Here is a 27,758-nt window from a genome sequence, read left to right on the forward strand (position 1 = left end):
CACACATACTGTAGACACCTTTCTTATTGTAAAAGCCCCTTGCTGTCTACACCTAGCTTCTATTCCGCAGTCATTTTAAAATGCATGCCACATAACTACATTTAACTGGATCAAACTTTAAGGTTAACCGCTGTCCTGACTAACAAGAAACTCCCTGAGTTAGAAGATGGAAAATGTGACAGTTTGACATTGTTTATATAATATTTATTTATCTATTTCCCAATGGAGGTTTCCACGGCATGGATGAAAAGAAGAAACTTTTAAAATAAATAAATAAAATCTAAGGTGGAGAATTTGCTTCCTGTCAAATAAGGCTAATCCGCTTTTAATCATAACACTGACACACACAAAATGCTAATCATTATATGTCGAGTCAGAAAATAGTACCTGTTTTTGGAGAAACAGGATCTCCCAAATAGCCACCAGCCTATCAGAACATTTTTGTAGTTATTACTAATAAACTTAATTGTTAAAGCACAAGTGACGCACATAAAGTGCGACACAAAGTTCTTCCCATACGTATGTATGTAGGACATACTTTTGCAATACGGCGTCATATGTTTTCACTGGAAAACGTTCATGCATTTAAATGTGGTGTGGATGGACACTATCGCCCCAAAATGCAGTGCATAATGGAAATGGAGGAGCTGATCACTGCTGATGAAAAGCGAAAATAATGGTATAAAACTGACAGCTCTGAATACACAAAGTAATGTAAGAAATCCTTAGATGTAGTGTGAGTTTGTCCACACTCCAACCATTTTTATATGAAACAAATAATTGACAGCATCCCTTGGAAACACTTTTGTTTAAATTTAAAATAAATGTTTGGCAATTACAGTAGCTGTTGTCATGGTTATAGTTATAGGGTGTGGCAATAAATACAGTTGGGTTAATGGAAAACTGTGGTAAGTACAGTGTTATCATAACTGATGACAAAAATATGACCCGAGATGTAGAAAACTCTCCTTTAAGATGAGGCAAAAGATGTCAGAGTTTAATCCAGGAAAGTCAATGAAGTCTGGCTGCATCCAAAAAACTTGAAATAGCACAAGACTAGAAAACTGTGCTTTTGTGTCCCTCAGGCGAACGTTTGTATTATGAGGCCACGGTTTAATTACAAGCCTTACTGACTACATGCTCCCTCCCCCTGACACCTCCTGTCGGTGGCATGACGTGCGCTGACACACATTAATCAACATTTCATGAGTGTGGCTTTATAAGGAATGCAGCACTCAGCTTTCCTGCCCTTTTTCTGACTCTCTCCCAAACAAGTTTGTACAACGGAAACTCTGCTGACACTGACCTGTGCGAGTACATTGTAAAGATGACACGAAATCTCCAACAAACTAATAAAGAATGTACGAGCTTTTGTTATATAAATGCTTCTGTGCACTGCAAGATGTTAATGTCACCAAGCAATTGTGCCTTCCTCCTTCCAGATGTCATAAGAGAAACGGAAACAAAGAAAGAAAGAAAGAAAGAAAGGGAATTTTTATCATGCCACATAAATGAACCAACTAACATTTGTCTTGTTTTGCTTTGGTTTTTGTTTTTTTGACCCATTGTATCAGAAACTCAGGCCACATACCTGGGCAGCTGGCACAAAAGCATTAGCAACACTTAGCTAGGTAGAAGAATCCAGGGAGCAGGTCCTTCCTGTTGTAACAAGGAATAAATCAGATTAATTTCAATTTGGCACATTTAGGCATACGACTTCTGTTTTATTTTTGTAGCTTGGTTCGTTTTTCCCAAGAGAGGAAAACAGATCCAACAAGCAGGAGCAGCCAGACAATCAGACATGTTGTAAACAAACTCCCAAGTTAGCCAAAGTGATTCGGAGGGGAGAGCAAGTTCTTGTGGTAAAACATCGTCAAAGCTGCCCATTATAACATCCATCACAGTTTACAGACCCACCTCCGGCCTCAGCTTTGACCAACCGTACTTGTGTGTGGTTGTAGTGCTGTGTACTGGTCTGGTGCTATGAGGCATTATTAGCAATACTACAGGGGCGCTCACCGTCAGTTTCGACTCCCATTTAGGTGGTAGTTGATCTGGCAGAAAAGTTGGCTTGCTAACAACTTGAATGATTTTCAGACTGCTTACACTTGGGGCCCAGTTGGACCTATTTTTAACAATGTTGCCTCATTCCTAGAAGTCCACAAATACTTGCTATCATATCTGATAGAACTGATGTCTGCAGCTACGCCGGTAAAACCCAACTCGTACCAGTGCCCTCATTTTCCTTTACTTCCAGTTGGCTGGAGCTGCTGTTAAATGAATGAGGACTCTTGAAAGCCACGGTTCAAGGCTACAGTAAAGATTTGGGGTAAAGTAGGGCTTAAAAACATTTTTAAGGCATTTTTACTTGCTGTTAATTTCTGGAAATTGCTCAATTCAAGATCAGAGGTTGATTATTTTTTTATTATTTTTTTATAATCCACCACAACAGAGGGTCCGCTGCTGACTGAGAAACCTCATGAAGTGAATCATGAATTAATAATGTGACATAAGACACAGAAATATAAATAAATCAAAAGGACTGTGCCGCTACCACAGAAAATAACATGATTCTGCGTGATACACTTAAAAAGGATGTAAGATGATATTTAATTTCCTTAAACTGAGAGTTTATGTGTTAATCTATATATTTGGTGTCTGAGGGGGCCCTGCTGGGAACCTGCATCTGACTGTACAGTAGCTATACATCCTGCTCCATAATATCCAGATGACAAGAGACAACGAGATGAGGGGAGAGGAGAGGCAACAAGAGAAGACGAGACGAGAGAACACAAAACACAGAAGAAGCAACATCAAGGAAAGAGAGGAAATGAAAAGAGAAAAAGGGAAACGAAACTGAGAAGTGAATAACGTCCCAGTAGATGATATTAACAGTTAATCCACAAAGCAACAGTGGAATTAGACAGCTTTCCTTTAGCCAAGTAGCTGCAGGGCTACTGTGTGTTAACCAAACCATCTGTCACAATACAACCTTGCTGGCTAAATAGCTAGCTCGCTATTTAAAGCCATATGCCACATTGGCTCTCTTCAGCTCAGCGTAGGGCTATCATTGACCAACCATATGTCCTGTAAATGGCTTCATTAACTCACCGATTATGCCTCTCTATTGATGGAAGCTTTTGCTGTCAGTCATCTCCAGATTATTTCTCCCCAGATAAATAGTCATCGCCCAGAGCTGCCTCACTCATACGCCTCATTTGACTCAACCTCAGGCTAAATCCCCAAATGACCAATAAGCAAATCCAATAATGCATTTGGACATCAACAGTCTCTTGTACTGTAAGCATGTTTAAATAATGCCATATGTCATTTAAATCACTTCGCTGCCAAAGCGTCACACCGGAGCAAACTGGTCAAAGCGTAGCCACTTAGCCTTGGGTTAGTTGACTTGGGTTTCAAGACTCCCCACGGTTACATTTCAGGTTTCTCTCCACTGCAGCCAATCACATGTCGAGCTTACACAACATTCGGTCTGTGTTTTCTCCTTCTTGGTTCAGCGCAGATACAGTGTGTGTGTTGGTGAGACAACTGTGAGCACATTCAGTGAGCAGCTAGGCAGCTATCAGAACTGTTACCGATGCGGCGTGCAAACACCTGTCCCAAACATCCTATAGGACAGCAATTCCCAATGAAGAACTGCCACCACAATTTGCCCTTGTAAAAGTACTTTGCAAATTCTACTATTACAATATTACCATTCCTATTAGATGTTAAGGCCGGTGATATCCTATTAACATATATTGTGTGTGTATCATAAGCATCTTAATCCTTTGTGTCCAACTGTACAGCACGTTGTTGCAGTGATGAAACATTCCTTCATTACCATGAACTCACACACACTGTACATACTGTCCTGCTGCCCCAAATACTCAATTGAGCATCTAATATTGTATATATTACTTCGTTGTTGAAAGTGGTCCCCAGCAAATGCAGTATTTCCTCCAGTTTAAGCAGCATTTGATAAAAACTACAGTGCAAAGTTATCTTTGGAAATTCCTTTCAGATTAGCTGAAAAATATAAAACACCTAGTCTTAGTCTTTAAGAACCCCAGTTTACAAAAAGCACCAGTAAATGTACTGTACCACAGAAAAAACAGGTCCATTGGGGGAACGTGTACAGGTACAGTCTACAGCTACTGGTATGGTCGACCTGTTATCCAGCAGAACTACAACTGTTTCATGGTTTACCGCAATGACCAGGAGTAGTAATGTCTATGGACAGGGTGCTGAGTGAGATTATGACTTTTGACTCTTTGCTTTCGGTCATTTGTAATGTTTTTAATTCAAACGTTTTTTAACGGACAACTGGAGTAATTGGAGTAAGTCACCCCGAGTCTCCTCTAAATGCTTAATATGTAATATAGCAGTTGACCATTAAGTGTTAACCAATTACTTTGGTGATTTGCAGCTAAATGAGCCACCAAGACATCTAGATTAATATCGGACTAAATTTAGTAGAAAAATTAATATTTTTTTCTTAAATGTCAAGGTCTCATATAACCATTGTTTCAACAGTATTTGAATGACTGTATTTCAGTGCAAAACAGGTCCAAAGCAAATGCTAAAAATGTGTGTGAATTTCGGTGTTGAAAACTAAGACTAAGCATGTTCATCAACGACCGAGACGATGACGAGACGGCACCAGCGTCGTTGAACACTAACTGTGACTATGTCAATATGCAATATCGTAGAGGCAAAAAGACGAGACTAAAATGTAGTTTAATAAATAAAAACATTAACAAAATGTCTTTTATTTTCATTGACAAAAAACAGGAGACAAAATTTTATCGACTGTTTTTTTCTTTCTTCAAAGCAGCAGTTCTGTTTGCTGTGCTGTGTGCACCGTATCAGGACTACACCGGCTGGCAGCACACAATGAGCACAGCATGGAGCACAGCGAGGACTCGGAGTAACTTAGCGGTAGTTAACAATGACAAGGGCTTGAGAGAAAGGAACAAGGCGATATTTTTTCCCATTTTTGTCGCGACGAGGCCGAGAAGAAAACCACAGATTCATTGCTTTATCGGAAGGGAAGCGATGTGGACATAAAATAGCGGGTCAGAATGCAACAAACCTGAAGAGACGAAACGTTTCTCTGTCTGTACAGCTCTTATTGTTTTATAATGTTTTAACAGTTTTATAGGGAGTATTGGGCCCCAGGCCAGTTGTTGATTGGTTCAAAATAAGTTTACAGATCAGTACGTGGTCCTTGCCCGGATGAATTCCATAAATTGATATCATCACACCAATAGACCAGACACTTTCTGCAAAGCTGCATTCTTACTAATACATCAGCTAATGATAAGATAAAAATCCCATGTGAAATGGGTTTGACTAAAATGATCATACTTTCGGCCTGACTAGATTGACCGAAATGCTCAATATAATCTGATGCCTTAAAAAAACCAAAATGTCAACAGTTCTCATTGACTACAACTAGACACCACGTTTGATGGTTATGGTTTTCCTTGACTAAGGGAAGACTAAAATACCCAGAGTTTAATCAACTGAAACTTGACCAATAAAGAGGATGACGCTGACTAAATATGATAAAAAGTAACAAGGACATTTGACACAGGACTAAGATTAAGACTAAATTTAGAAAAAAAAAAAATTGTTGACAAAATTAACACTAAAAAATAGTCAAACAACAATAAACTAGACATCTGAACCTAGATGTCATTTGACCCGTCCATTAACAAATCAGTCTCACTGGGCTCAATCAGGGGCACCTCAACACTTTGTACCTGTCCTGGGACTTCAATCAAGAAGTGATCCTTTCAGTCACATGCACACTTCTATAGCCTCTGAGGTCACAGCACTGAGATGCTGCAACATCGCTGTCCTGGTCAGTTAAGCGAGGCGTCATCAGACATTACCCTGGCCCTGCCCGCAGAGACCAGGGGTTGAATGGACTGCCTGTTACGCTCCCGCGGAGCACAAAGACCAAAACGATGTCGGGCAGGTGGAGCAGAGTGGAGGCCATCGGACCGCGGGAACTGGCTTCTCGTTAGGTCCGCTCATTAGCGCACCTCGTTAGGACACGTCCCGCGTCATTAATTCGGGCAGCTCGGCAGAGAGAGATAAATGGAAGAAGTTAGCTTGGTTACAGGAAGGGATGGTTTCTCTCTAAACCTATTATAGATCTATGATGTGTGTGTTTACATTCCCAGGTCTCACAAAATGTGAAAACCTCATACTAAGCCTCATTATTTGGTGCCTCTTGGCAAATAGAGAGATGAGAGGAAGATGAGAGGAAGCGGGAGAGAAAATCAGACAAATTTAGCCAATTTGACATCTATCTGCTATACCTTAGATCAAACAAGTGAATCAGACAACTGTTGAAAAACAGTTCTTGCTGGGTTGTTCGGACGGCATTTTAAATGTTGTCTCCTCTCGTCAAATCTGAATCCCTTCTAGTCCTGTATAGGATATATTTATTCTCTATTCATTTTTGTTTTTTAGCTTTCATTGTAAGTAGCAAAAATCACAGATTTAAAAAGATGGACGGTCAAATAATTTTGCCGGACTGACTGTGTGCCATTGAGTTCAATGACTACTTGAATAAAAGTAATGAGAGAGTGATAAAAGAGTCGACTAGACTTAACAAAGTGAGGTATTGGTTGAAATAATCTGGCTGTACTCTTACAATACCCACCTGTCTGATATCCTGAGTTCTTGGGGTTTTTTTGTTCAGAGAAACAAGCCATGTTCCCAGACCTTAGCAATTATTTCGGTTAGAGAACAAGAAATGTTAAGTCAGGATTAGAGGAGAGAGGAGAGAGGAGGAGAGAATAGAGAAGATAGCGACTGCAAGATTCCTAGTCCTGGTTCCAAAGACTAGCTGAAAGTAAGTCATTGCTCTGCCTGCGGTGCAATCCGCCCACAGCAGAAAGAAAGAAAAGAGGATACATACGTACCACTACAAGAAAAAAAGAAAGGAAGTAAGAAAAATAATGGTAAATAGAGCTAAGGAGGCATGTTAGTAAGGATTTCTTAAAGGATTATAATTCTGTCAGTCTTCTAGGTTGCTTTTCTCCTTCACATTTGTCGTGCTGCTGTCAGCTTGGTTAGAACGGGCACGTTCTTCCTTCGGAGGAAGCCATTAGCTGCCATTTATCCTTTTAAACCTGTCCTAGGGAATATGTTTGTATACAGTACTACTCATTTGGTAATAAAAGTGCCTGGATTACATTCACAGTGTTTAGTCTACGTCCTATGTCAAATGTTCCTAGGCTTCTAAAACACTTAGTTAAGGCTAGAGAAAGATGGTGGTGGTGTTCAAATATTGAAAAGTCAACACTGCCCCTCGTGCTTCTAGACCACATTGACATTTTCAGTGTAACCAAGATGGTGATCTTTTCTCTGTTCACGCAAACATGGCTTTAAACCACATATGAATTAGAACTGGGAAATATTTTTAATGCAGAGCTTTAATGAATCAAGTTTTTAGACTGTGGCTGTTGTTGGTGCTCTAAAGGCACGAGTTGGCTCCAACCAAAGTGCCTGTCAGTTGGTCGGACCAGCGCTGAAACCCATTCCCCACCCCCTACACCTTTCTGAATGCAGGGCTATGTCCGACATTTACACCCACTTCACACCGTAACACCTCTTTATAATGGCGGGGTTGTCACTCTGCCTTTGGTTGTGGCCGTTTGCAACAGCTAGAATCATTTCTCCCTTCAGACACTTTGTTCAGGCTAGTTCATTTCAGGCACAACCCCACCTCCAGCCTCTCAGAACCGCTGGTTTACATTCTGATCAACAGAGTTTTGGGTCCATACCCTGTAAGCACTGAAATGAATGACCATTGCTAGTCCCGACAAAGAATCAGCTCAAAAATACCTTTTACTTTTTCCTTTTGACTGGTGAATCAGAAGCTAGCTCCAGCCTCCTGGACTACAGCTGGGGGATAATAAGTTTTGACACTTTGATCGATAAGTTATTGATTGGTGTATATCAAGCTGATTTCAAGCATGATTAAATTTATCAGTACAAATTACAGATCCAGACTCCTCCGTGAAGAAATCTGCATACTATCTCTCTCCTCAGGTTAAGATTCATAAAGGTGGTGACAAATAATTCCAACTGTTGTTTGAAAAAATGTGTGTAACACTTTACTTCAACCCTCGTATTTAGCATTCATTAACAGTATATGAACATTTAAGAAACAGTTCATAACAAACTACAATGTAGTGGTACGTAGATATAAGGACATTTTAAGTGTTGACGAAATTATTTTGTCCAGAACTATACTTCTCACGGGTCTCCACAGGAGGAGTTCTAGTGGTTGACAAATAGATTAACGAATCTACTTACAACTACACTACAGTCTGTTATGTCACATTTCTACATACTGGTTGTAAATGCTGAATAGGGTGCAAAGTAAAGTGTTCTCCACCTGGGGTACACTTGTTTCCAGTTTTTGTTTTAATTGAGCTTGAAGTTTCTTCGTTCTTGTCCTTAGAAACAGCCATTTGTCCAAAAAAAAAAATTTTTTTTCGAGGAAAGTCATGAAATGTGCTTAAAAGCTTCTGGAACAACAAGTTGGACCATAGGAATAAATTTGCAGGTGATTTGTTTCTGCCGTTCAATCAAGTACATCTGTGCTCATTTGTGAAAGCACTTTGATATACATTTCCATTAAAAATGCTTCATAAAAATACTTAAGGGGGAAGTCAGTGACAGCAGAGCATCAGCAAGCATGTGGGACTGAGCCATGGCCAACGTTAGCTTTTCCAATTTGATCAGAGGCTTTCGAGTAAGCCAGGTGAGGGGAATTTAGCAGAATGGGCTGACGCGGGAGAATTTGGGGACACAGAGGACGAGGCAGGATGCAGCTTTCTGGATGAGTTGTTGTGATTGAGGTGAGTATTTTGTTACACGTGTGGCGGAGTTGCAGCAGCACAGATGAGAATTGGACTTATTGCCAGGTGGGAAACGGTCTGACGATGTTTTCAACTGTAAAAACCCTGCAGCAGCTCAGACAGTAGAACAAGGTTCAGGACCGGTGCTGTATAATGCATACTCCCAAAACAGTTCATGGAGTTCCTAATCTCAACTTTGGCCCCCCGGTCGCTGGTATAATGCATCCAGCAGCTCTGCCCCCCCCCCCAAAAAGACTACGACACACACAGATAACGGTTGTCCTGTAGAAATACGGAGGTTCATTCCGTCTCCTTTCTAATGTCAGTGAATATGTAAGTGAATATGGGAAGGAGGGTTTGAGGGGGGTGGGGCAAATTTGCTTTGATGATAATGAATTGTTTTTTAAGTGACCTCCAGACCTCTCAAGCCAATTATGTGGAAGCAAAGCAGAGGTTCATGTGGACTCGCAGCTCAGACTGTGATCCCTATGGTGTATCTCTCTCAGCTGGGGCTCTGGTCGGACCCCAACGGTCCACCGGCCCACCCACGCGGCAGGATTTCACTGAATGTAACAATAAAACACTTTTTATTTGGGTAGCGGGCCAGTTCTACTGATTGGTTGATTTTATTGCAGTCTACACACAGGTGTGTAGAATTCCCATGGAAGATGCTCGTATAAACCCAATTAATTAAAAATCAGTTTTACTATGAGCATTGTAAATGAAATCCCTTAATTTCCTTTCTGATGTTTTATAATGGTGAGAGAAATATCATAAGTACATGTAGCTAGAGCAGTGTGACATGGTTGTGTGTGATGACAGCTACTCTGGCATTGTTGTTGAGTCTGAACTCCTCTTTTTTTTTCCATTTGTCTTTTTTGACTTGAGACTTGCAGAGCAGGCATAAGTATCAATATAGGGGGATTAAGGGCGTGTCTACATCCATTCAGTGTTATCTGTGGAAGTGGAAATTAGGGATGTACAACTGCATCCCCTCCACCGTGACTGAGATTTATTAAACCACGGAACCATGCCAGAGCACTGCTTTATAAATCTGAAGAAAAGAATGTGAATACTTCTGGTTTTTCTGAGTACCCAGAGTTTTATTCACCTGGCTCCAGGAGTTAGAGGTTCATTTTGTGCTGCCACTTGTTGCAGAATGGTGAATTCATTTGACAGCTGCTGTGAAGCAATGTGGGAGCTCTGTCTCTTGTTGCTGCCAGTGATGTATCATTAATCACATCATCGGGATCTCTCCTTTAATCCAAAAGTTGCTGCCAGAAGACATGACTGGAACTCTGAGCATCAGAGCTCAGAAGATGAACTTTTTCAACACCACAGCACGGCTGTAAGTCTGAAAGACAGAATGACTGGATCACAAATATATTTAAAGAACAACATTGGCTTACCATTGCTCACCCCAGGGATTACAGGCAGAGAGAGACGATTGGTGGAATGAGTGGAACTCTGACTTTGTGGGAAAGCAGAACTGAGGTACGGAGAAAATGGATGAGATTTGTCAAAAGAAGACTGAAGGCAGTTTTCTTTACATGCATCTGTGGCTATTTATAGTACCTGTATAACGATTAACTCATCTCATGTACCTGTAAGCAGTCATCAGCAATGATATCTCAGCCATCGTCATCTTCATCATCAAACTTGACAAGGGCAATTAAGGATTTAGTTTGGAGCATTCATATCGAAGATAAGTTGAAGCTCTTCACCGTAAAGGATCAAATGAAATTAATGATACCTCAAACGCATGTATAAAGAACTGAGAAAACTAAAGTGATTAGGTTTAGAAATGCACCTTTGATGGGCAAAGAAATGTCTGACCTTATTTTTCACCTCCACCCTCTCATATCACCCTCAGATCGCTCTAGCAAACGATCTGTAGACTGATCTGAAGCATGTGAGCGTTGCCCAGATTCTCACCCCAAGTTGCGTTTGTATAAACACCAGTTAATGGGGGGGGGAATGCATGTGTTTTGTGTGTGTGTGTGTGTGTGTGTGTGTGTGTGTGTGTGTGTGTGTGTGTGTGTGTGTGTGTGTGTGTGTGTGTGTGGGTGTGTGTCATGTATAAATCCGGCCCTGCCTCTATGCATCGCTCTCTTCCTTTCAGATTTAACAGCTTTATCATGTAGCTCTTTTACCACTTTACATACTCACTGTCTTGATTCATTGTAACTGTGAACAGTGTGTGTGTGTGTGTGTGTGTGTAGTATAGTATTATATTATGATAGTGACCCACCAGCTTATTTTTTTGCCCAGGGTCCACTAGCAGGTTAATTCACCTCTGCTTCCTTCAATTTCACACCAGTGATATATCCGGTGCGCCCCAGACTGGACTAGGCAGTCTTGAAAGGTCTTAAGGGTCTACAACATCCACATGCCACATGTTAGGGATGTGATTTTTCTGGATTAACCCAGAATTCTGGATTTCTGACCTGAAAATGTGACCCGCGTCAAAATGGGGGGTAATCCAATTCCACACCTGCTGCGTACCTGTCGCGCTAGTGCATCAGTGGTACCCTGTCGATTGACAAGATCGCCGATCATTCGGGTAACATATGTCTAAGATGTTGGTCTACTTTGACTTTGTTGATGATTGATCAATCGGATAATCACTTCTTGATTGTTTTCACTTATCGTAGGGTGCCATGGCACTGATTTTATGTAACTAAATAACTAGATCTTGCTTATCTGCAAATTTAGCCCTGTAAGTTAATGAGCTAGCTGACAGTTGGATGCAACGCTTGACCATATGAACGGTTGCTTTTCACGTCGTCCTTATGCAGATGGTTATGGCAGGTTTTTGTGTGAATTTCCTTGTGAACGGTTAGAGCGGGGAAAACCATACAATTCTGGAAAACAGTAAAAACAGTAGGCTAATAATTTTACCTAGCGTTAGCGGCTAAGTAGCAGTTTGGCCGCATATCAGCGTATCCCCTGTGATGGTAACGGCAAAGGGTTGTGTTGTCAGGTATAATACTAACAAGAAACGAAAACCCAATGTGAAGTTTTACGTTTTATCCAAGGCTAGAGACTTTCAATAAGTTCATTTGCATTGAAAGTAACATTATAGCCACGACAGTCAGTGTTTGTTAGGAGTTTTAAGTTCTGGCTGAAACATACATTTGGTCCGCCCGTCTGTCTGGGGAAAAAACCCATGTTAGAATAAATCTCAACCACTCTGCAAGAAAGTGTGGACAAAATCTTTGTTTTGTGCAAAAATGTATTAATAAGTTCGGCTGGCGTTATTCTGAGGCTTCGGCTGACTGAGTTAGCAAAAACGAGTGGTTATTAAAGCAACCGCTAACAGCCTGAGTCCACTGGACGCAGCTGCATCATGTAGGAAAAAGAGAAGGAAAAAGCAAGAGAGAGGGAGGGAGGGAGAAGGGGCCCCGTCCCAGCTCATTAAACTCGGCCCTTCCTGCTCTCTGTCATCATCGACACTGTTTTAATACAGCGCAGTTCACAGTTTAGTTGTTTATTCAGGTAATTTTCGGTTTGTGTTTTCTTGACAATGGAAATAGAAAGAAAAACAGTGACTTGATCAGAGCTCATAAATATTACATGACAATTTGGAGTCATTCCCAAGCTGCTGCTCCGATCAAATCAATAGCTATTTGATGACTGGAACCTCGTCTGACAAAATACACAGCTGTGCCGTATGATCAACTATGGTGACGATTCAAATGAGCAATGACAGAGAAACTTAGAGGCAGCAAAGTTGTCTTCTGAAAGCAGAGCCACAAGCCACATCTGTTACCAGGTCTAAAGGAGCAGCAAACATGCAGTCATTGTTTTGTCACCTCCTGGTCTATTACGCAGGTAAAAAAAATATTTAGCAGTTTACTGTAAGTGAGAGATTGACACACAAGGCGGCAGCTGAAAGGGTGAGCTGCAGTCATTTGAGGCTGACGAATGGAAATGAGACTAAATCAACATCAGCATTTCCTTTCAAACTACAGCTTCGCAGTTAATTTCCAGAGCGCTACACAGCACATCCATTTTGGCTGGAAAAATAATTAAGTTCATCATTTAATATCTTGTAGAATATAGAGAATGTTATCAGAAACACACAAAGGACATGAGTTACTTACCATCCTTGAATGAGCACAATACTTTGGTTGAATTTTGTATTATCAGTTGTTTGTTGAAGAAAGTGTCACTGGCGAATATGATGGATTAAAAAAAACACATTAATCTTTTCTCTCTGGATTTTTTTTTTTTTCATCCTACACCGTGTTCGGTCTGAGGAACCAAGGACAGAAAGGGAAGACAATGAGTGAATGGAGGCTGGAGACACTGATTTATTAAAAAAAATGGAGTGTCAGCGAGTCAGACTAACCAGAGGAAAAGTTCAAGAGAAAGAGATTCTTTTTTTTTTTTAAGATATTTCAAAGCAAAAAGAGAGCAAGAGACACTTATATCACTGTTTTAGAGGAGAGACAGAGAGAGAGAGAGAGAGAGCGACAGCTTATCACCATTTCAAAGAAGAGCGAAAAAGAGGTAGAGGGGCTGATTATCAGTATTTCTCTCGAAAGAAACAGATTGAGACAACTGATCGAGATGAGGGAAGTTACGAGTGCTTCCAAATACACAGAGAACAGAAAAAGTAAAAGATGTTGGTTTTATCGGTTTTTAAAAACGAAGGGAGTCAAATGTTGAGAGGGGAGGGGGTAGTGGGAGACAGAGAGGGAGAATTTGAATTTTGGAAAGCACTTTAAAGCTGGTTTTACTTGAGCCGTCACATTAGGGCAGAATGCAAAGACATGACATAAAAAAAGCACTTTACATCAAAAGTTCACAAGAAAACAAAGAAACAAAAAAAAGCAAGATGAGGTGCCATCATCATTCAGTTCAGATCTTTTTCTTTTTGTGATCGGGTGCGGAAATAAATCCCTCAAAGAAAAGGTTCCCCCCTGGATAAGATTAAAACCTTTGACAGGACATGTTCTGGAGTCACACTGGAGCAGATTCATTGGAGAACTTTCTTCACTTTAGTGACCTAACACCTTTAGAAAGTTTTTTGCTTATACAAATAGTAAAATCTGCAACTGGATTTGGTTAAATTAGTGTATGGAATTCTGAGACTCTTAATCTCCTCATAGAAACTGGTAAAGCAGATTATCACATAATCGGTTTCTACAGTCCTCCAGTCCACAACTGCATGTTGCATTTAGGTGCTGATCAAACACTCTCGTCTCCTAGAAGTGACGTTTCTATTCAAACTAAACAGGTACAGCAAAAACGAAGAGCTGCATTTATTGATGGCAGCACTGTCACCAGGAGGTGGTTGGGGTGGATGGCAGGCAAAAATAGCAAAGTATATGATTGTCAAACCAGAAACTGCTGGCACAGTGTCACATCCAAAGTCCCGTCTTTTTAGGTTCAGCCAACAAAAGTGCTTTGGTTAGGTTTAGGGAAAGATTGTGGTTTTTGTCAAATGTAAAAAAAATGTGTTGTGTTTCTATATAAAACCAGACCGCAGTCTTTCCCTGACCTAAACCAAGTGCTGTGAGAGTCTAAACGTAACCACAAAAAAGTTTAACGAAAGCGGAATCTGGTCACAGCTAAGTTTCCTACAAAAGAAATTTACTGTTTACTCGTATTTGAACGGGATTTTTAAGGGGACAGTGTTGGATGAAAAACGTGGATATCCAGCTTAATGTGGAATTTCGCAACAGGAAAGACATGTTGTTTTATTTGTTTTTTTTAAAATGCATAATATCATATACTATAATAGGTACCTCTGTGCAAGTCACTGTCCAAGGGTGCAAGGGGTTGGGAGATCATTTTGTGAATAATACCCACCTAAAAATGGAGCAGCACACGGATCATCATAAATCAGCCGTGAATGTTCAAGTCTCACAAATTTGCGTACACTCACAGACGTGGTACATGTTGCGAGCAAACTCTCAAGAGCAATTTGAAAGTTCGTGCCGTGGGTTTTTAGAGTCCAACTTGGAAAATTTTAACGTAAGCAAGGTTTGGAGAACAATACAAAAACCTTTTTGAATGAGGCCGATTGACAATAAAGTAAGCCACTCCTTTTTAATCAGTGGGTTCAAATAAGTACTTCATTAAGGTTAGAGGACCTTCATTGTCATGGTTACAACAATAAACACGCGGCTAAGGTTGTGGAACGGTCCCAGTTAAGAGAAACAAAACTGACCATTGGTTTCGAACGGGAAACGAATAACCGATCCATCCACCCCGACCTCCAGGTGATGCAGACTCTGTTTCTCTTCCTCCTTGGCTCCAGTCATAACTACCACGGCCACTAAAGGTCACCCAACTATAAAACATAACTACAGGTTGTAATAAGCTATCTGCACTTTTATGGGCTCATTGTTATACAGGAGGACAGTCCCCAATATCCATAGAGCACCAGCGCTATTTCCTGTCCAGCCTGCTTTTTACCTCGGCAGCAAGTAAATTTCATCACATAAAATCCAATGTGACCACAGCTTTGATCTGCTCAGCTGTGGTGGCCCTTTGTCACACCTCAGCCGGTATAAAAGTCTGCCAGACGAGGTCCTAGTCCCACTGGGTCGCCGCTGGGCAGGTGGACATTCACCATCTGCTGCCTCTGGGCCACGACATCCTTTAAAGAGGAAAGCAGGATGCGCATCCTTACGTTTCTGGTTCTTATGTCCCTGACACCCTGATGCGCCCCCGCTGTCCATTTATTCACAGGTATCTGTTGTGTTGGAAACCTGTGGATAGACCAGTGAAAAACCCCAAACAATTTTAAATCACGTGAAACTTTTGGTCCTGGAACAACTAGAGCACCGCTCACATACCACCAGTGTCACTGCACTACAATAACTCCCCCCAGTCTTGCTTGATAAGCACCTCCTTGAGTTTCCTTTTAAGCTCCAACCTCCCAAATTAGAGGTATGAACACTGAAGAAATAAGAAAAAAGATCTTCCCTCTATCTCAGCCTTGGCGAACGCCACTCTGCTCTCCAGATTTTCCCTCGGCACAGAAATAGGTCCCATGATGAAGGACATGCTGACCCTTCACCACAAGAATCAGTCCGCCTCGTTATCTCCACCGCTGTGTGCCTCCCGAGGGAGAAGCAGTATCTCACTGCTTGTATGGAAAAACCTGCTACGAAAGCACTTTTCCCGACACGAACACTCCCAGTACTGACCTCTGGACCCAAAGATGCAAGAATGTTTTCCAGATGACAGTGAGGGAGCTCATTATGACAGAGCAGAACACCGGGTGGTATTGGCTATAAGCTGTTGTTCAATGCGCTCTATTCTTGCAGCTACAGGTAGTAAAGCTTCTGTTAGTTTCACGTTGAGAGATGTCGATCAAGCCGCATCTCGTTCATTCTATCACCGATTCTGAAAACGTATTCGGTTATTTTTTTGGTTTTCCGAGCTCTTGCCAGCATGAGGACAACTGTCGTACGCTTTTTCTCAGTCTTTAATACAACGCCTCCTTTTACTTTTTGGGAAAAATTCCACTTACATACAACATGGGTCTTATTTTTGTAGTTTTGGCCCTCCTTTCTTTCTGGATGACTGTCTGACTGCCCAAGTTTCTTACCGTGTTAAGTGTTGCGATGTTGGGATGGGTAGTGTCCATCCACACCACACAAACATTAAGCATTTCAGTATGCATCTTGCAGTTTTACTAAATATACTGTATTTTTTTCACATTTTCAACGTTGCCACAATTGGTTAAACAAACAAGAAATAGTGAGAGGCAATTTTTATAACAGAATGAATCACTGAAGTCATTTATCAAGCGAAAATGTCAAACATTTTCTGGTTCCAGCTTTTGAAATCGCCTCAAACGAGTCTACACCTATTCGTATTCATGATGCAGCTTCACTGGCTGTGGTTCAGACAGAACCAGAAACACTCCTCCTCCACCTTGGGGAAAACCTGTGCTACACCCTGCCTACACTGCTCTTTGTAGTGTTCGCTTCTCCAGCTCCAGTCACAGAGGGCAGGGCTGTCTGCGTCAGTCCCCTGAGTCAGCTGCCTGAGAGGGTAAGTACAACATCTTCCCCATAAATCTAACTACTTCGTGCTCCCCAAACAACCATAACCTATTTAACAAGGCTCCTCATCAAAGACTGAGTCTGAGATTTCACTGATAAAGTTATTGATATAGTTAAATATGGTAAACTATTACTAATTGGCATGACTGATACTTCATCTCCACAACTGTCTCCTTCTGATTTAACAGACCTGTTTATCTACAGACGGGTGACAAATGAAAGGAAAAACCAACACAAGGTGTCTCGGTAAGGTGCCGGGCCACCACGAGCCGCCAGAACAGCTTCTCTGGGACTCCACTGGAGGGACGGGCACCGTTCTGCTACAAAGATATTCCTTCGTTAGGTTTTTGTTGGGTGGAGGTGGGTCGGTCCTAAATCTCCCATAGGTGTTCACTTGGGTTGAGATCTGGTGAGTGCGAAGGCCGCAGCACGTGATTCACATCATTTTCATACTCATCAAACCAGTCAGGGACCCCCCGTGCCCTCTGGATGGGGGCATCGTCGTCCTGTTTCTAAACTCGTTTTTCAGGTTTTCCTTTCATTTGTCACCCACCTGTATGCACTAACTTCTCCTGACCAATCAGACTCTGCCATTCATCTCCTGTCCACCAGTTGTCCTCAGAGCGTCCCCAGCCTTCCCAGTAATCTGATCCTCCCTCTGTGTGCGCACCTGCCTCTCATTTACTCATTAACCCCTTTAATATAGAATCTCGCCCAGTAACTCTAGTCTTTGTAAGGTTATCTGCAGGCCCTCTGAATTGTGCTGGCAGTTTCAACCTGTTTTTGGATCTTTGACCTGCTTCCCTGATCCCTTTTGGTTTGCTTTTCCTTTTGCCGACCACCCACCTGCTGCCATGCCTTATTCTGCCTAGTAGGGATGCACCGTTCCACCTATCTCTCCCTCAGCGCCCACTACAGTACCTGGATGTCTGCTGATGCAGCTCTGATTCAATACCGGTGCTCTCCCTTTCCAAAATTCAAATCTGGATACGAACAGCGTGGAACGTGCTGGAGTCACGTTTAAAGTGACATGAGGCCGGGGACGGCTGTAGCAGTAAAAACTGAAACACTGGCTCGCAGAAACAGTAGTGAATGTGGTCACATTATGGCCAATACGTGATCTACATAGTTAGTCCATGCCTGTACCAATAGCGATTAGGTCTATCGGAACAACGCATCCCCAGTCCGTAGACGAACTAAGTAAAGCCTGCTTTTATCCCACTAAATCTTGTCTTACTACTTCTGGTTGCTGGGTCTGTTTTGACTCTTCTTTTAATTACAACACTATTCTTGGCCACGAGGGGGCAGTATTTTCTCAATGAAAGCAGTGTTACAGAGAAGTGCAACACAGGAAGTAAGCAGACAGGTTTTTGCTTGGACAAGAGAAAAAACCATGCAATGACATGTGTTTTTGATTCCTGTCAGTAAGATGTGTTCAGTTTTTTTTCTCTTCATTTTCTGTATTTGTTCGCTTTTCAACCTGTGGCCAGAGGAACATCCTCCACTCTCAGCAGTATGCAAATGATGTCTGGGTGGGGAAGCCTCCAGATTTACTGAGTGGCAAACGCAAAACATCTGGTATCAGTCAATGCGCAGTCACAGTCAGGTGACACGTCCTGGACCAGTGTGCTGCCCCTCAGACTATGTCCAGTGTAAGGTGACCTTGGTTTCCAGTCACTACCAGTTTGGGTTGCTGGGAAATCACTGCAGTATGGCTACTTTAGCCTGTACCAGTGGGTTGCTTGGGCCCAGTGTTAGTGTTGCTCTTACTATTACTGTTGAGATATTTACCCGGACTGAAAAAAAAAAAAAAAAAAGTATTTTTTAATTTGCGTCAGCGATGAGACAACATGCTCAGATTTTAAGTTTTATAACTGTCACAAATGTATCGATAGTTGTACAAAGTGATGTGCACTTGACAATCAAAACACAAACCGATATTAACCATTTACTGACATGTAAGTCTAAAGAGCTAGAGTAGATTATAACAGCACTTAGCCATACCATATTTGATTTATATATCGAATCTACTGGTGTTTATTTTTGCGAATATTCATGTGTTTTCCTCCTGGTATCACAGCTCTGTGCCCATTCGTAGCGTCCACCTGACGGATGTTTTACCTTTTCAGTGGTGGTGAGGCATATGGTATCGCACGAACGAGTCACGTCAGCGCATGCCTTTTTTTAATATGCTCAACATCAGCCTCAACGTTTTTATCACAATCAAACAACAGCAGCCAAGCTAACAAGGCAGCAACCCACCACACAGCCAGACCTGAGAGAATGGGGAAGGAAATGATGGGGAGCGAGGCAAGATGTGGAGAGAGGGAGAGAGAGCTTAAGGACATACGTAAGAGGAGGACATAGGACGGAAGTTAGGTGGAGGGGAGAGGGCTGAGAGAGGAGAATAGAGAGAATGGGGGACAAGAGGGAGAGAGGAAAACGAGGGGATCGGGAAGGCTCAGGTTAGATGGGGGGGGGGGTACATAAAGGGGAGGGTGAAAGAGGAACAGACAGGTAGGGAAGGAGGGAGAGGGAAAAAAACAGATCATAATTTTGTGAATGAGATTTCCAACTGCCTGTCAACCAGGCAAGTTTATCAGTTTGTCCCACTGGCAACAGGAAGAACGAAGCAAGACTGACATCTAGTGGCAGGACAACTAACAGCAGCTTACCTGTGTTTTACATGTATGAAGGGCGACAGTCACCCGTTTGTTTAGGCTCCTCCTGAGATGCTGATATCTCTGCTCAGCACTTGAGCCGCTGGCAGACTGACAGGAAGCGCTGGCCGGCGCTGAGATCGAACTCCATCCAGGCTGAGGTGACCAGTTGGCCTCATAACACAGTATGTTTTTATCCTTTTGTTTTAGGCGAAACCGAAGCGTCTCGTCCCTTCTCCCGTTTGGTTTTCTGAATATTTTCAACAGCGTCATCACAGTACCACATAGCTGGAGTTAAAGGATGTGACTGGATAAGGCTGACAGCAAACGTACCCACACTATTCATTTCTATTCTTAATTACAACATCTAATAGAGATTCTATTTTTGCATCGGTTAACTCACTAACTGCATAAATCCCACACATAAAATGGAATATATTCTGCATTTTGAAGTTTTCCCTTGTTCAGTATTCCAGATGCTCGACCAACACGTAATCATCTCTAGGCCGCCGGTAACAGTGACGTCCAATGAGCTGCCTTCCTGCTGAGAGTCAGGACAGGAGGCGTCATTTCAAATCTCTAGTCCCACTCTGACATAGCACAGACGCGTTATCTGCTCTAGTTTAGCTTCCATGCGATTCCCACGAGGGATTCTGCGTGTTTGATAAAAACAGGCCCCGGTGGCTGAAATAATGTCCAGCTGATTACCTAGGAATGAATCCGCAGCCAACTGTGAGAGCTCTTTACTCAGACCAGAGCGACAGTATTGACCTGTGTGAAAAATGTCCCCAATAAAACCTGTTCAGGGCTGTTAGGTAATTATGAGCAATCGCTTCACATTCCCAATACGAGGTATTTGTCAGGCTAATGTCTCCTGAGAATGTCCAGTAATGTGTCATAATTGCAGAGATTGGAGGGTGATTTTTAATCCTGCGAGAACCTTTTCCTTTTTAATAATCTGGACGCCCTGAACAGCTGTCCAGCTGCTATCGAAGATCAGATATCTTTCTATTTCCTCCAACTGAACATTTCACAGGACTAAAGTTCAGCTTATTGGCTTTGAACAGATTTCAGGCGACATAACCTCCTGCTTTGGCAAATTCTTCAATTAGAAACACTGAAGTTGTTTCTTATCCTATTAGCACATTTAAAGTCCTGCTTACTGACCCTATGAAATATGATTAAAATGAGATCAGAGCTGCGCGAACATACAATGGAGTAAATCCTCCGTGCCATCTCTTCCTAGTTTGATTACTGACACTGTGCATTTGTGTGTCTGGATGCTGCAGCAGCTGCACATCGAAACTGGTCCACGATGCATCAGCAAGGCTTATGACCAACACTGAACACAGAGAGCATATTGCTGCAGTTCTAACCGGCCACTTCATCATCTATTTAAAATATCAGTTATCATTTTAAAGCCTGCCCATCCCCATACTAAAATGACCTCTGTCAACATCGTCTTCACTTGTTTCTCATGGGCACAAAATGTGCCTCCGCCAGCGGACGCTGTGGTTCATGTCCCCGTCTCATACAACCCGTCAGTGTGTTGTTTGTCTTTTAGCTATGAAGTGATCTTCCTCTAACTTTAACGAGCCCTTTCTGTAGCATTAGCCAGGCTTTAATCAGGGAGGTGACAGGTAAGAAAATGCTCGCATATACATATTTACACATACATTTATGAGGCCTTGTTTTACATTTCATATCGTTAAATCATGTTTTCAGCATCGAGCCTCCTGAAATATAATTTATTGACACAGACAAACAACAAACAAAACACAGCAAAAACCGGTAAAGGCTATAAATCACTTCTGAGGGAAATAACTGTTAAAATCCCACTGTACATGCATCCGTAACAGCAGCTTAACCTGCTAATTTCACATTTTTTTCAATAAAACTCTTCTCATACTATGCAAGGATGAACCATTATTCAAATATCCCTATTTTCATATGACTTTTGTAACTGCACTTTTGCAATTTTCATCTTTCATCTCGAGTTAAAGGAGTGATACACTAAATAGTATATATGCATACAACTCCTCCCAAACCTCGTCACCCACGCTGTGGTTCATTTGGCTAACTTGTTCATCTCTCTGTCATCCGACACATGTTTGTCTGTTTTTAATAAAGCAGAAATCCCTAAAAATGCCACACATATAATATAAACTTATATATTCAAAAATACTAAGCTTAGAAATAGTTCGTACCCGAGCTGTTTTTCTTCCTGAAAAGTCTTATTATGTTTTTAGTTCAACAGCAAACGCCAAATTCTGCCATTTTGTGTGCGTTATGGGCAGACATTTATCACATAGTCCTGAAACTAGACAGGTGGATGTGTTTTAAAATGACACATCTCTGTGTTTTGTACAATGTATATATCCTTGTAGACAGCTCAGCAGCAGTTACTGGCCTCCTGCGTCTGTTTTTCCCCTCCCAGCCACAGAGGAGCGCTGTTGATCTTGGCGCTCTGGGCCCCGGCCTCTGTCGACCTACCCTGCATCCCCCCTCCCTCGCTGGCCAGGCGCTTGTGGATCTCAGAGGCCATGGTGAGGAAAGCTTTCTCCACGTTATCAGAGCTCTTGGCACTGGTCTCCAGGAAGGGAATCTTAAGAGACGAGGCCAGGTCCTGCAGAGAGAGGGGACAAGGAACTGATGAAGGAGTCTAGATGTGTAAAAAACAATAACAAATCTTATTAATAAGCAAAAACATCCAAATGTAAAAAAAAATCTCCATTAGAAGTAAAATTTCTGCATTCAAAATTATATTTAAGAGAAAAGTATTAGCAGTGAAATGTGCTCATGTATTAAAGAGAGTAAGTGCAGTTTTGGAAAATTGATCTTCAGAATGGATGAGTTGATATTGTAGGTGGTGCAACTGCTTTATATTCTGTCGGGTATTTTAAACTTCACCAGAGCATCATAATTTATGAGTTTGGATTATTTGTAGCATGCAAAAACTCTGCCGAGTAACTCTAGCCATCGGAGGAATGTGGATGAATAGGAACCTTTTTCTGAAATGCGGTGGAAGAAAAGCGGAAATTTTCCAAGAAGCTGAAAACGCCACCAACAGGTCAAACTGTCCCCCCGCCAGACGCTTCAGGTCACGACAGGAGCTCTCAGACTAACGACCGGATCGGCTGTACTTTCAAAATCTATGCCAGCACTGCGCGTTATCAAGCCAACGTTAGCATGGGAATGCTAGCATGAAGCTAAAAACTTGGCTTTTCCACATTCAGGTGACGTTCTACATTTGCCCTACAAGTAGTAAGGAGCCACAGTATCGATGTTGTGCGTCCATTCCGGTTTCGTTTCTCTGGTGTTGAATGGGAATTACAGCCTCGCAGCTGCTAAAGTGTTGGTTGGGGTAGTTTAACAGCTCTTGGTGGAGGTAGTGCGTTTGAGCAGAGTGTCCCGTTGCGCCGTGCGAAAGGCCGTTACCCGAGCAGTGGCAGCGTCCACCACTTTCCTGCTAACGAGGTCAGACTTGTTTCCCACCAGCAGCCCGGAGACGTCTTCACAGGCGTAACGGTCTATCTCGTCCAACCACTGCTTCACGTTGTTGAAGGACTCCTGAGGAGAAAAAGGAGCGAGAGAGAGAGAGAGAGAGAGGGAGAAAGAAGTGTGAAGGAGGGGGAGAGGAGAAGCCTCCTATTATGTGGAAGACAAAAACACACACGGACCTGGTCGGTGACGTCGTAGACGATGATGATGCCGTGAGCTCCTCTGTAGTAGCTGGAGGTGATGGTTCGAAACCTCTCCTGACCTGCTGTGTCCCACTGAAACACACACTAGGTAAGATGGCGTGCCAGCCGGTCCCGACTCTGCAGGTACACTGAGCCTACACGACACTTTGAAATGATATTTCCCAGTTTTTGCCTTTCAGCGTTTGGAATTTTTTTTTGCGCGTGACAAACAAAATGATGATAGACAAACTCTTACGATCTGTAGTTTCACCGTCTTTCCTTCCATGTCGATGGTCCTGATCTTGAAGTCGACTCCGATGGTGGAGATGTAGCTCTCAGTGTAGGTGTCATCCTGAAGGGGAGGGGGGGGTCAAAATATGACCAAATCAATCAATAAAGTGTTTAAAATGAGGTGCGTGTGTGTGTGCGCGTGTGTTTTCACAGGCCTACCGCGAAGCGTAGCAGCAGACACGACTTTCCGACCCCAGAGTCACCAATCAGAAGCAGCTTGAACAGGTAGTCGCTGGAGGGAGACGCACAAACAGGCACAAAAGCATTTAACAGTTCGGTCTCCGCTAGCAGGACGTAGGATGGTGAGCAGTTCCTGTTTTTTCGTTTTTTGTGGATTATTATATCATGATGTTCGTTCGTAAACAGCTGCCGAATTCAAATGTTAAAAACCAGGCTATACAAAAACCAGACATTCTCGTTATACTCACATTTAGCATATTTCCCTCCAACTTCTGGGTCACATCCTAATAAAGTAGAGGCTAGTATACACACCGATCGGCCGCGTTAAAACGATTACAAGCAGTTACCGGTTTCAGTGTTGCGGCCGATCGGTGCGTATAGTAGGGCGTTGCTTTGGTTTTTTTTATTGAACAGATACAGACACAGATGGCGGCGGCGGGCTGCACGCCCCCGTAACCACAGCATGACTTTGAAACACAGCCATCGTATTTACACGATGTCTTGGCAGTGAAAACAATGCGTCATGACTCTCGCCACAAAAACTATTTTCTTTTTTCACCTTCTTGATCATCTATTTTATGTTTCTGTTTTAGCCTATAACAAAATGAAAGTGTCTTTTTATGTTTGACGTTAAGAGTTAGGTTTAAGTTAAACTGGCAAACAACAACAGTTTCATGGGCTGCGAGCATTTTGTGAAACTGAAATCAAGTCTTGAAAAATCAGGACCATCCAAAAGGCAAAGACGCGCACGCACACACGCACACACACACACACACACACACGCTAGTGCAGTTAGTGTGGTATTAGATATCTATGGCTTCATCCAGAGTCACAAGTGTCAGCAGTAAAAATGTAGCAGTGTTCCCCGATAATATCACCATGTCCGCAGCAAAGGTCACACTGTGGCAACCCTGTCTCCTTGACATGATGTTAGTTACAACTAATTTGCGACAGCAAATACATTTTGGAGGAAACATAATTGCGACCGAAGTTATTACATTTGAACCAAACCACGGTCTTTCCCTAACATTAACCAAAGTGCTTGTGTTGCCCAAGCAGTAGGATATGAATGTAGTTTCTAAGAGACAGGATTGACTGTGGAGTCGACATGGCTGCCAAGAAGCGTCCGGTCCTTTCGTTCCCTTCATTTTGTGCTGACGTCAAGTCCTGGCTCTTTGACCGATAGAGAAACACAAAGTAGAGTCTTAGTTTGTTAACGGGATGTGAACAAGCCTCCTTGGCTGCGTTGCATAACGTCCACAAACATACGCGTAATGAAGAGTTTGCTAAATTGTCTTATGGTGTATGTGATATACAGTTTAATAGTGATTCAAGAGAATGTGACAGACTAAAATAATCCTGAGATCAAAACAAAGAAAATCTTCCAGCCTGTGGGAGAAGTCCGAATTTCTCAGCTTGTTCTGGCAACAGAACTGGCCCTAAGGCCTACAATACCCATCAGCCTCAGCAGCCTAGTGATCCAGCTCCAGGTTACCTTGAATTTTCTATGCAGAAAATGTAGTAGACTTTTTTCTTCTGTAGCCCTGGCTGCCTGATTCACAAGTCTGCAAGTGACAACTACCTCTGAGTCAGTTAAACCCACAAGATCGTCCATTGTGTGCTTTATACGTTACCTCACATACACATAGAATTAAAGCAGCGGGTCTGTAGTCAAACATAAGATGGAGTTAAAACATTAGCACTTACACACAAGACTAAGTTAGTATACTGGTTAAAGTGCAGACGTCAGTGGCATACAGTAGGTGTTGTGTAGGAGCCGAATATTTTGCACCTCAGTAACATCAATGACACACGGCACACAGAAAAGAAAGAACACTTACTATTCAGGGTTCATGATCGGTGAGGTCGCTCCAGGAGACACAAAATCAAAAACCCCTGAAATTGAATCCCCAACCCGAAAACTGTCAGATTATCTTCCGCTCTGTGATGTTGTGTCCCGTCCCGTCCTGCCGGAGCCACCTATCTCACGGGCTGACGGATGAGCTGAATGCTTTGGATGCATTATTTATTGATAAAGACCAGCTCAGGTTGCACCGGGGACAGCACCTGGAACCAAGACTCTCGCACACTCTCACAAAAAAGGGACACACGCCGCACCGCCGAATACAGTCACCCCCTTACTTTACACCTGAGTCCAAAACCTTCGACTGATTCCTTGAGTGTTTTTATTTGCTGATGTATTTGTGCTGATCTGTAATTGCTGTTGTTGCAGTGGTGAGTTGCGCCACACTGTGCCGCTGGTCTCGACTGACATACACATACACATCGAACCGAAAGCATCTCGTGCGCGTCACTCATCACTGGAGCGACCGCAGCTCTGAAACTCCCTGACAAAAAGGAAGGAAGTAGTTCTACCGGAACCACCCAAGTACAGATTACTACAAATAAGTCAGCAGCAGCGTGTCAGCTGCCATCTTGGGGACACTGGTATTAAAGAAGGTTTACGACACATTTATTTCTATTTATGAGGTTTTTTTCTTCTTTAACACAATGACTGTATCTCTTCTTTGATCCTTGGTCTTGGTGGACCAGCAGTCTAACCACCTATACGGTGACATCCCTGGTTCAAGTCCAGCAAAGAACATTAAACTTGCCTTGACTAATGTTTTCTTTTTTCTTTTCTTTTCTTTTCTTTTCTTTTCTTTTCTTTTCTTTTCTTTTCTTTTCTTTTTTCTTTTCTTTTCTTTCTTTTCTTTTTTGGGGGGGTTGGCCACTTGGGGGCAGTAGAAACAAACTGTAAACACAATGTTTACGTACATAAAACGTACCAAAACATTGAACTGAACGATGCAAAAGGCTCTGGACTGAACAGAAGGGAACCGTGGAGTCTGCTAATAATACTCTGTGGGTTCAGTACAAGCGATACCTTTTGCAAACGTATCGTCATTTGATCCATTGTTGATAGAAAAACATTGATGATGCTAGCTTCAAAGTAAAATTACGGTTTAATTCGGTCATGTTTTTGCAGTTTTTGCCATCATTTCTGTCACATATAACGTAGTATTCTGTCCAAAGTAATAGAGATCTAGGAAACCATCTAAAAAGAGGTCAGACGTATTGTAAACAGACCAGAAGTTTCGCCAGGAAAAGTGCACACATAACTACGGTAAGTACAGTGGGTCAAAGTTGAAGCAGGAAGACAGTTGTTTAAAGCAGAAAAATGCTATAAAATTCATTCTTCATTGACATTTTCTAATTCATATCCCATGATTAGTGTGATGGTCAAATCATCATTGTGTTTCGTTTCTTAAATGAAAATGGCACATTTATCACCTTATGCCTAAAGAAAAAACCCATTTTAAGAGAGAAACTGTCCTTAAGCGTTTTCTGCATTTCTTTCCTCATGAGGCTCTTGGTGCTCGTAGGTATAGATAACACACACACACACACACACACACACAAAAGCATAGGCTTTCTTACACTTGAGCCTACACACACACAATCTTTCTGCCACACACACACAATAACGCTTCCAGACCTACTCACAACCGAGCAAAAGCGCACTGATCTGCCTTGTTACTGTCAACACACACACAGTCCAGTGATGCCGCTGCTGAGAGGTGAACTGTTGGCGTTCTCGGTGCTGTGTTGAAGCATGGTGTTAGCTCAGTATTATCACTGCACTCCGGTGGAATAATGGAGCTGTTTAACATAAACTGTCTGCCGAACAGAGACGGGGGCGGGAGCTGTAGTTAGTCAGCTGAGTCGCAGGTAATTAAATATTTATCTTTGTTGATTTACTGATATTGAGGTTCAAATGCTTCTCCCGAGGCTGTAACACACTGACATCAGTAAAAATCATCAGGAAAACACTGTTATTTACAGATAACGACTCCTGATACGAACTATTGTGTGACAGCAGCTTTAATACAAAGATATTGTTGGTGTTTAGTTTGGTTGTTGAGCATGAAAACAGACATTAGTCGAACGTGGCCGAGGCCGTGTCCAAGCGAATGCAGACGCATTTCTAAATGCACCACTTTTCAATATACCTTCCTGAAAATG

At 42.3% G+C, this 27,758-nt stretch overlaps 1 protein-coding gene across 1 annotated transcript; it reads right to left on the reverse strand.

The window, feature by feature from the left end:
- Nucleotides 1-21,234: 21,234 nt before the first annotated feature.
- LOC120792036 (GTP-binding protein ypt1-like) lies at nt 21,235-25,964 on the reverse strand. The gene is made up of 6 exons (XM_040131036.1): nt 25,574-25,964; nt 23,712-23,784; nt 23,518-23,613; nt 23,259-23,354; nt 23,017-23,148; nt 21,235-22,204 (listed from the first exon to the last, which is right to left on the reverse strand). Exons 1-6 carry the CDS (start codon nt 25,585-25,587, stop codon nt 21,971-21,973), a joined length of 645 nt encoding a protein of 214 aa, XP_039986970.1. The 5' UTR covers nt 25,588-25,964; the 3' UTR covers nt 21,235-21,970.
- Nucleotides 25,965-27,758: the final 1,794 nt, after the last annotated feature.

This window comes from Xiphias gladius, chromosome 7 (assembly GCF_016859285.1).
Source record: "Xiphias gladius isolate SHS-SW01 ecotype Sanya breed wild chromosome 7, ASM1685928v1, whole genome shotgun sequence".
Lineage (NCBI taxonomy): Eukaryota > Metazoa > Chordata > Actinopteri > Istiophoriformes > Xiphiidae > Xiphias > Xiphias gladius.

Coding starts and splice junctions, on each gene's coding strand:
- LOC120792036 (XM_040131036.1), bottom strand. Junction 23,614..23,711: donor GTCTGCTGCTACGCTTCGCG/GTAGGCCTGTGA, acceptor CCTCCCCTTCAG/GATGACACCTACACTGAGAG. Junction 22,205..23,016: donor TGGACGCTGCCACTGCTCGG/GTAACGGCCTTT, acceptor CTCTCTCTGCAG/GACCTGGCCTCGTCTCTTAA.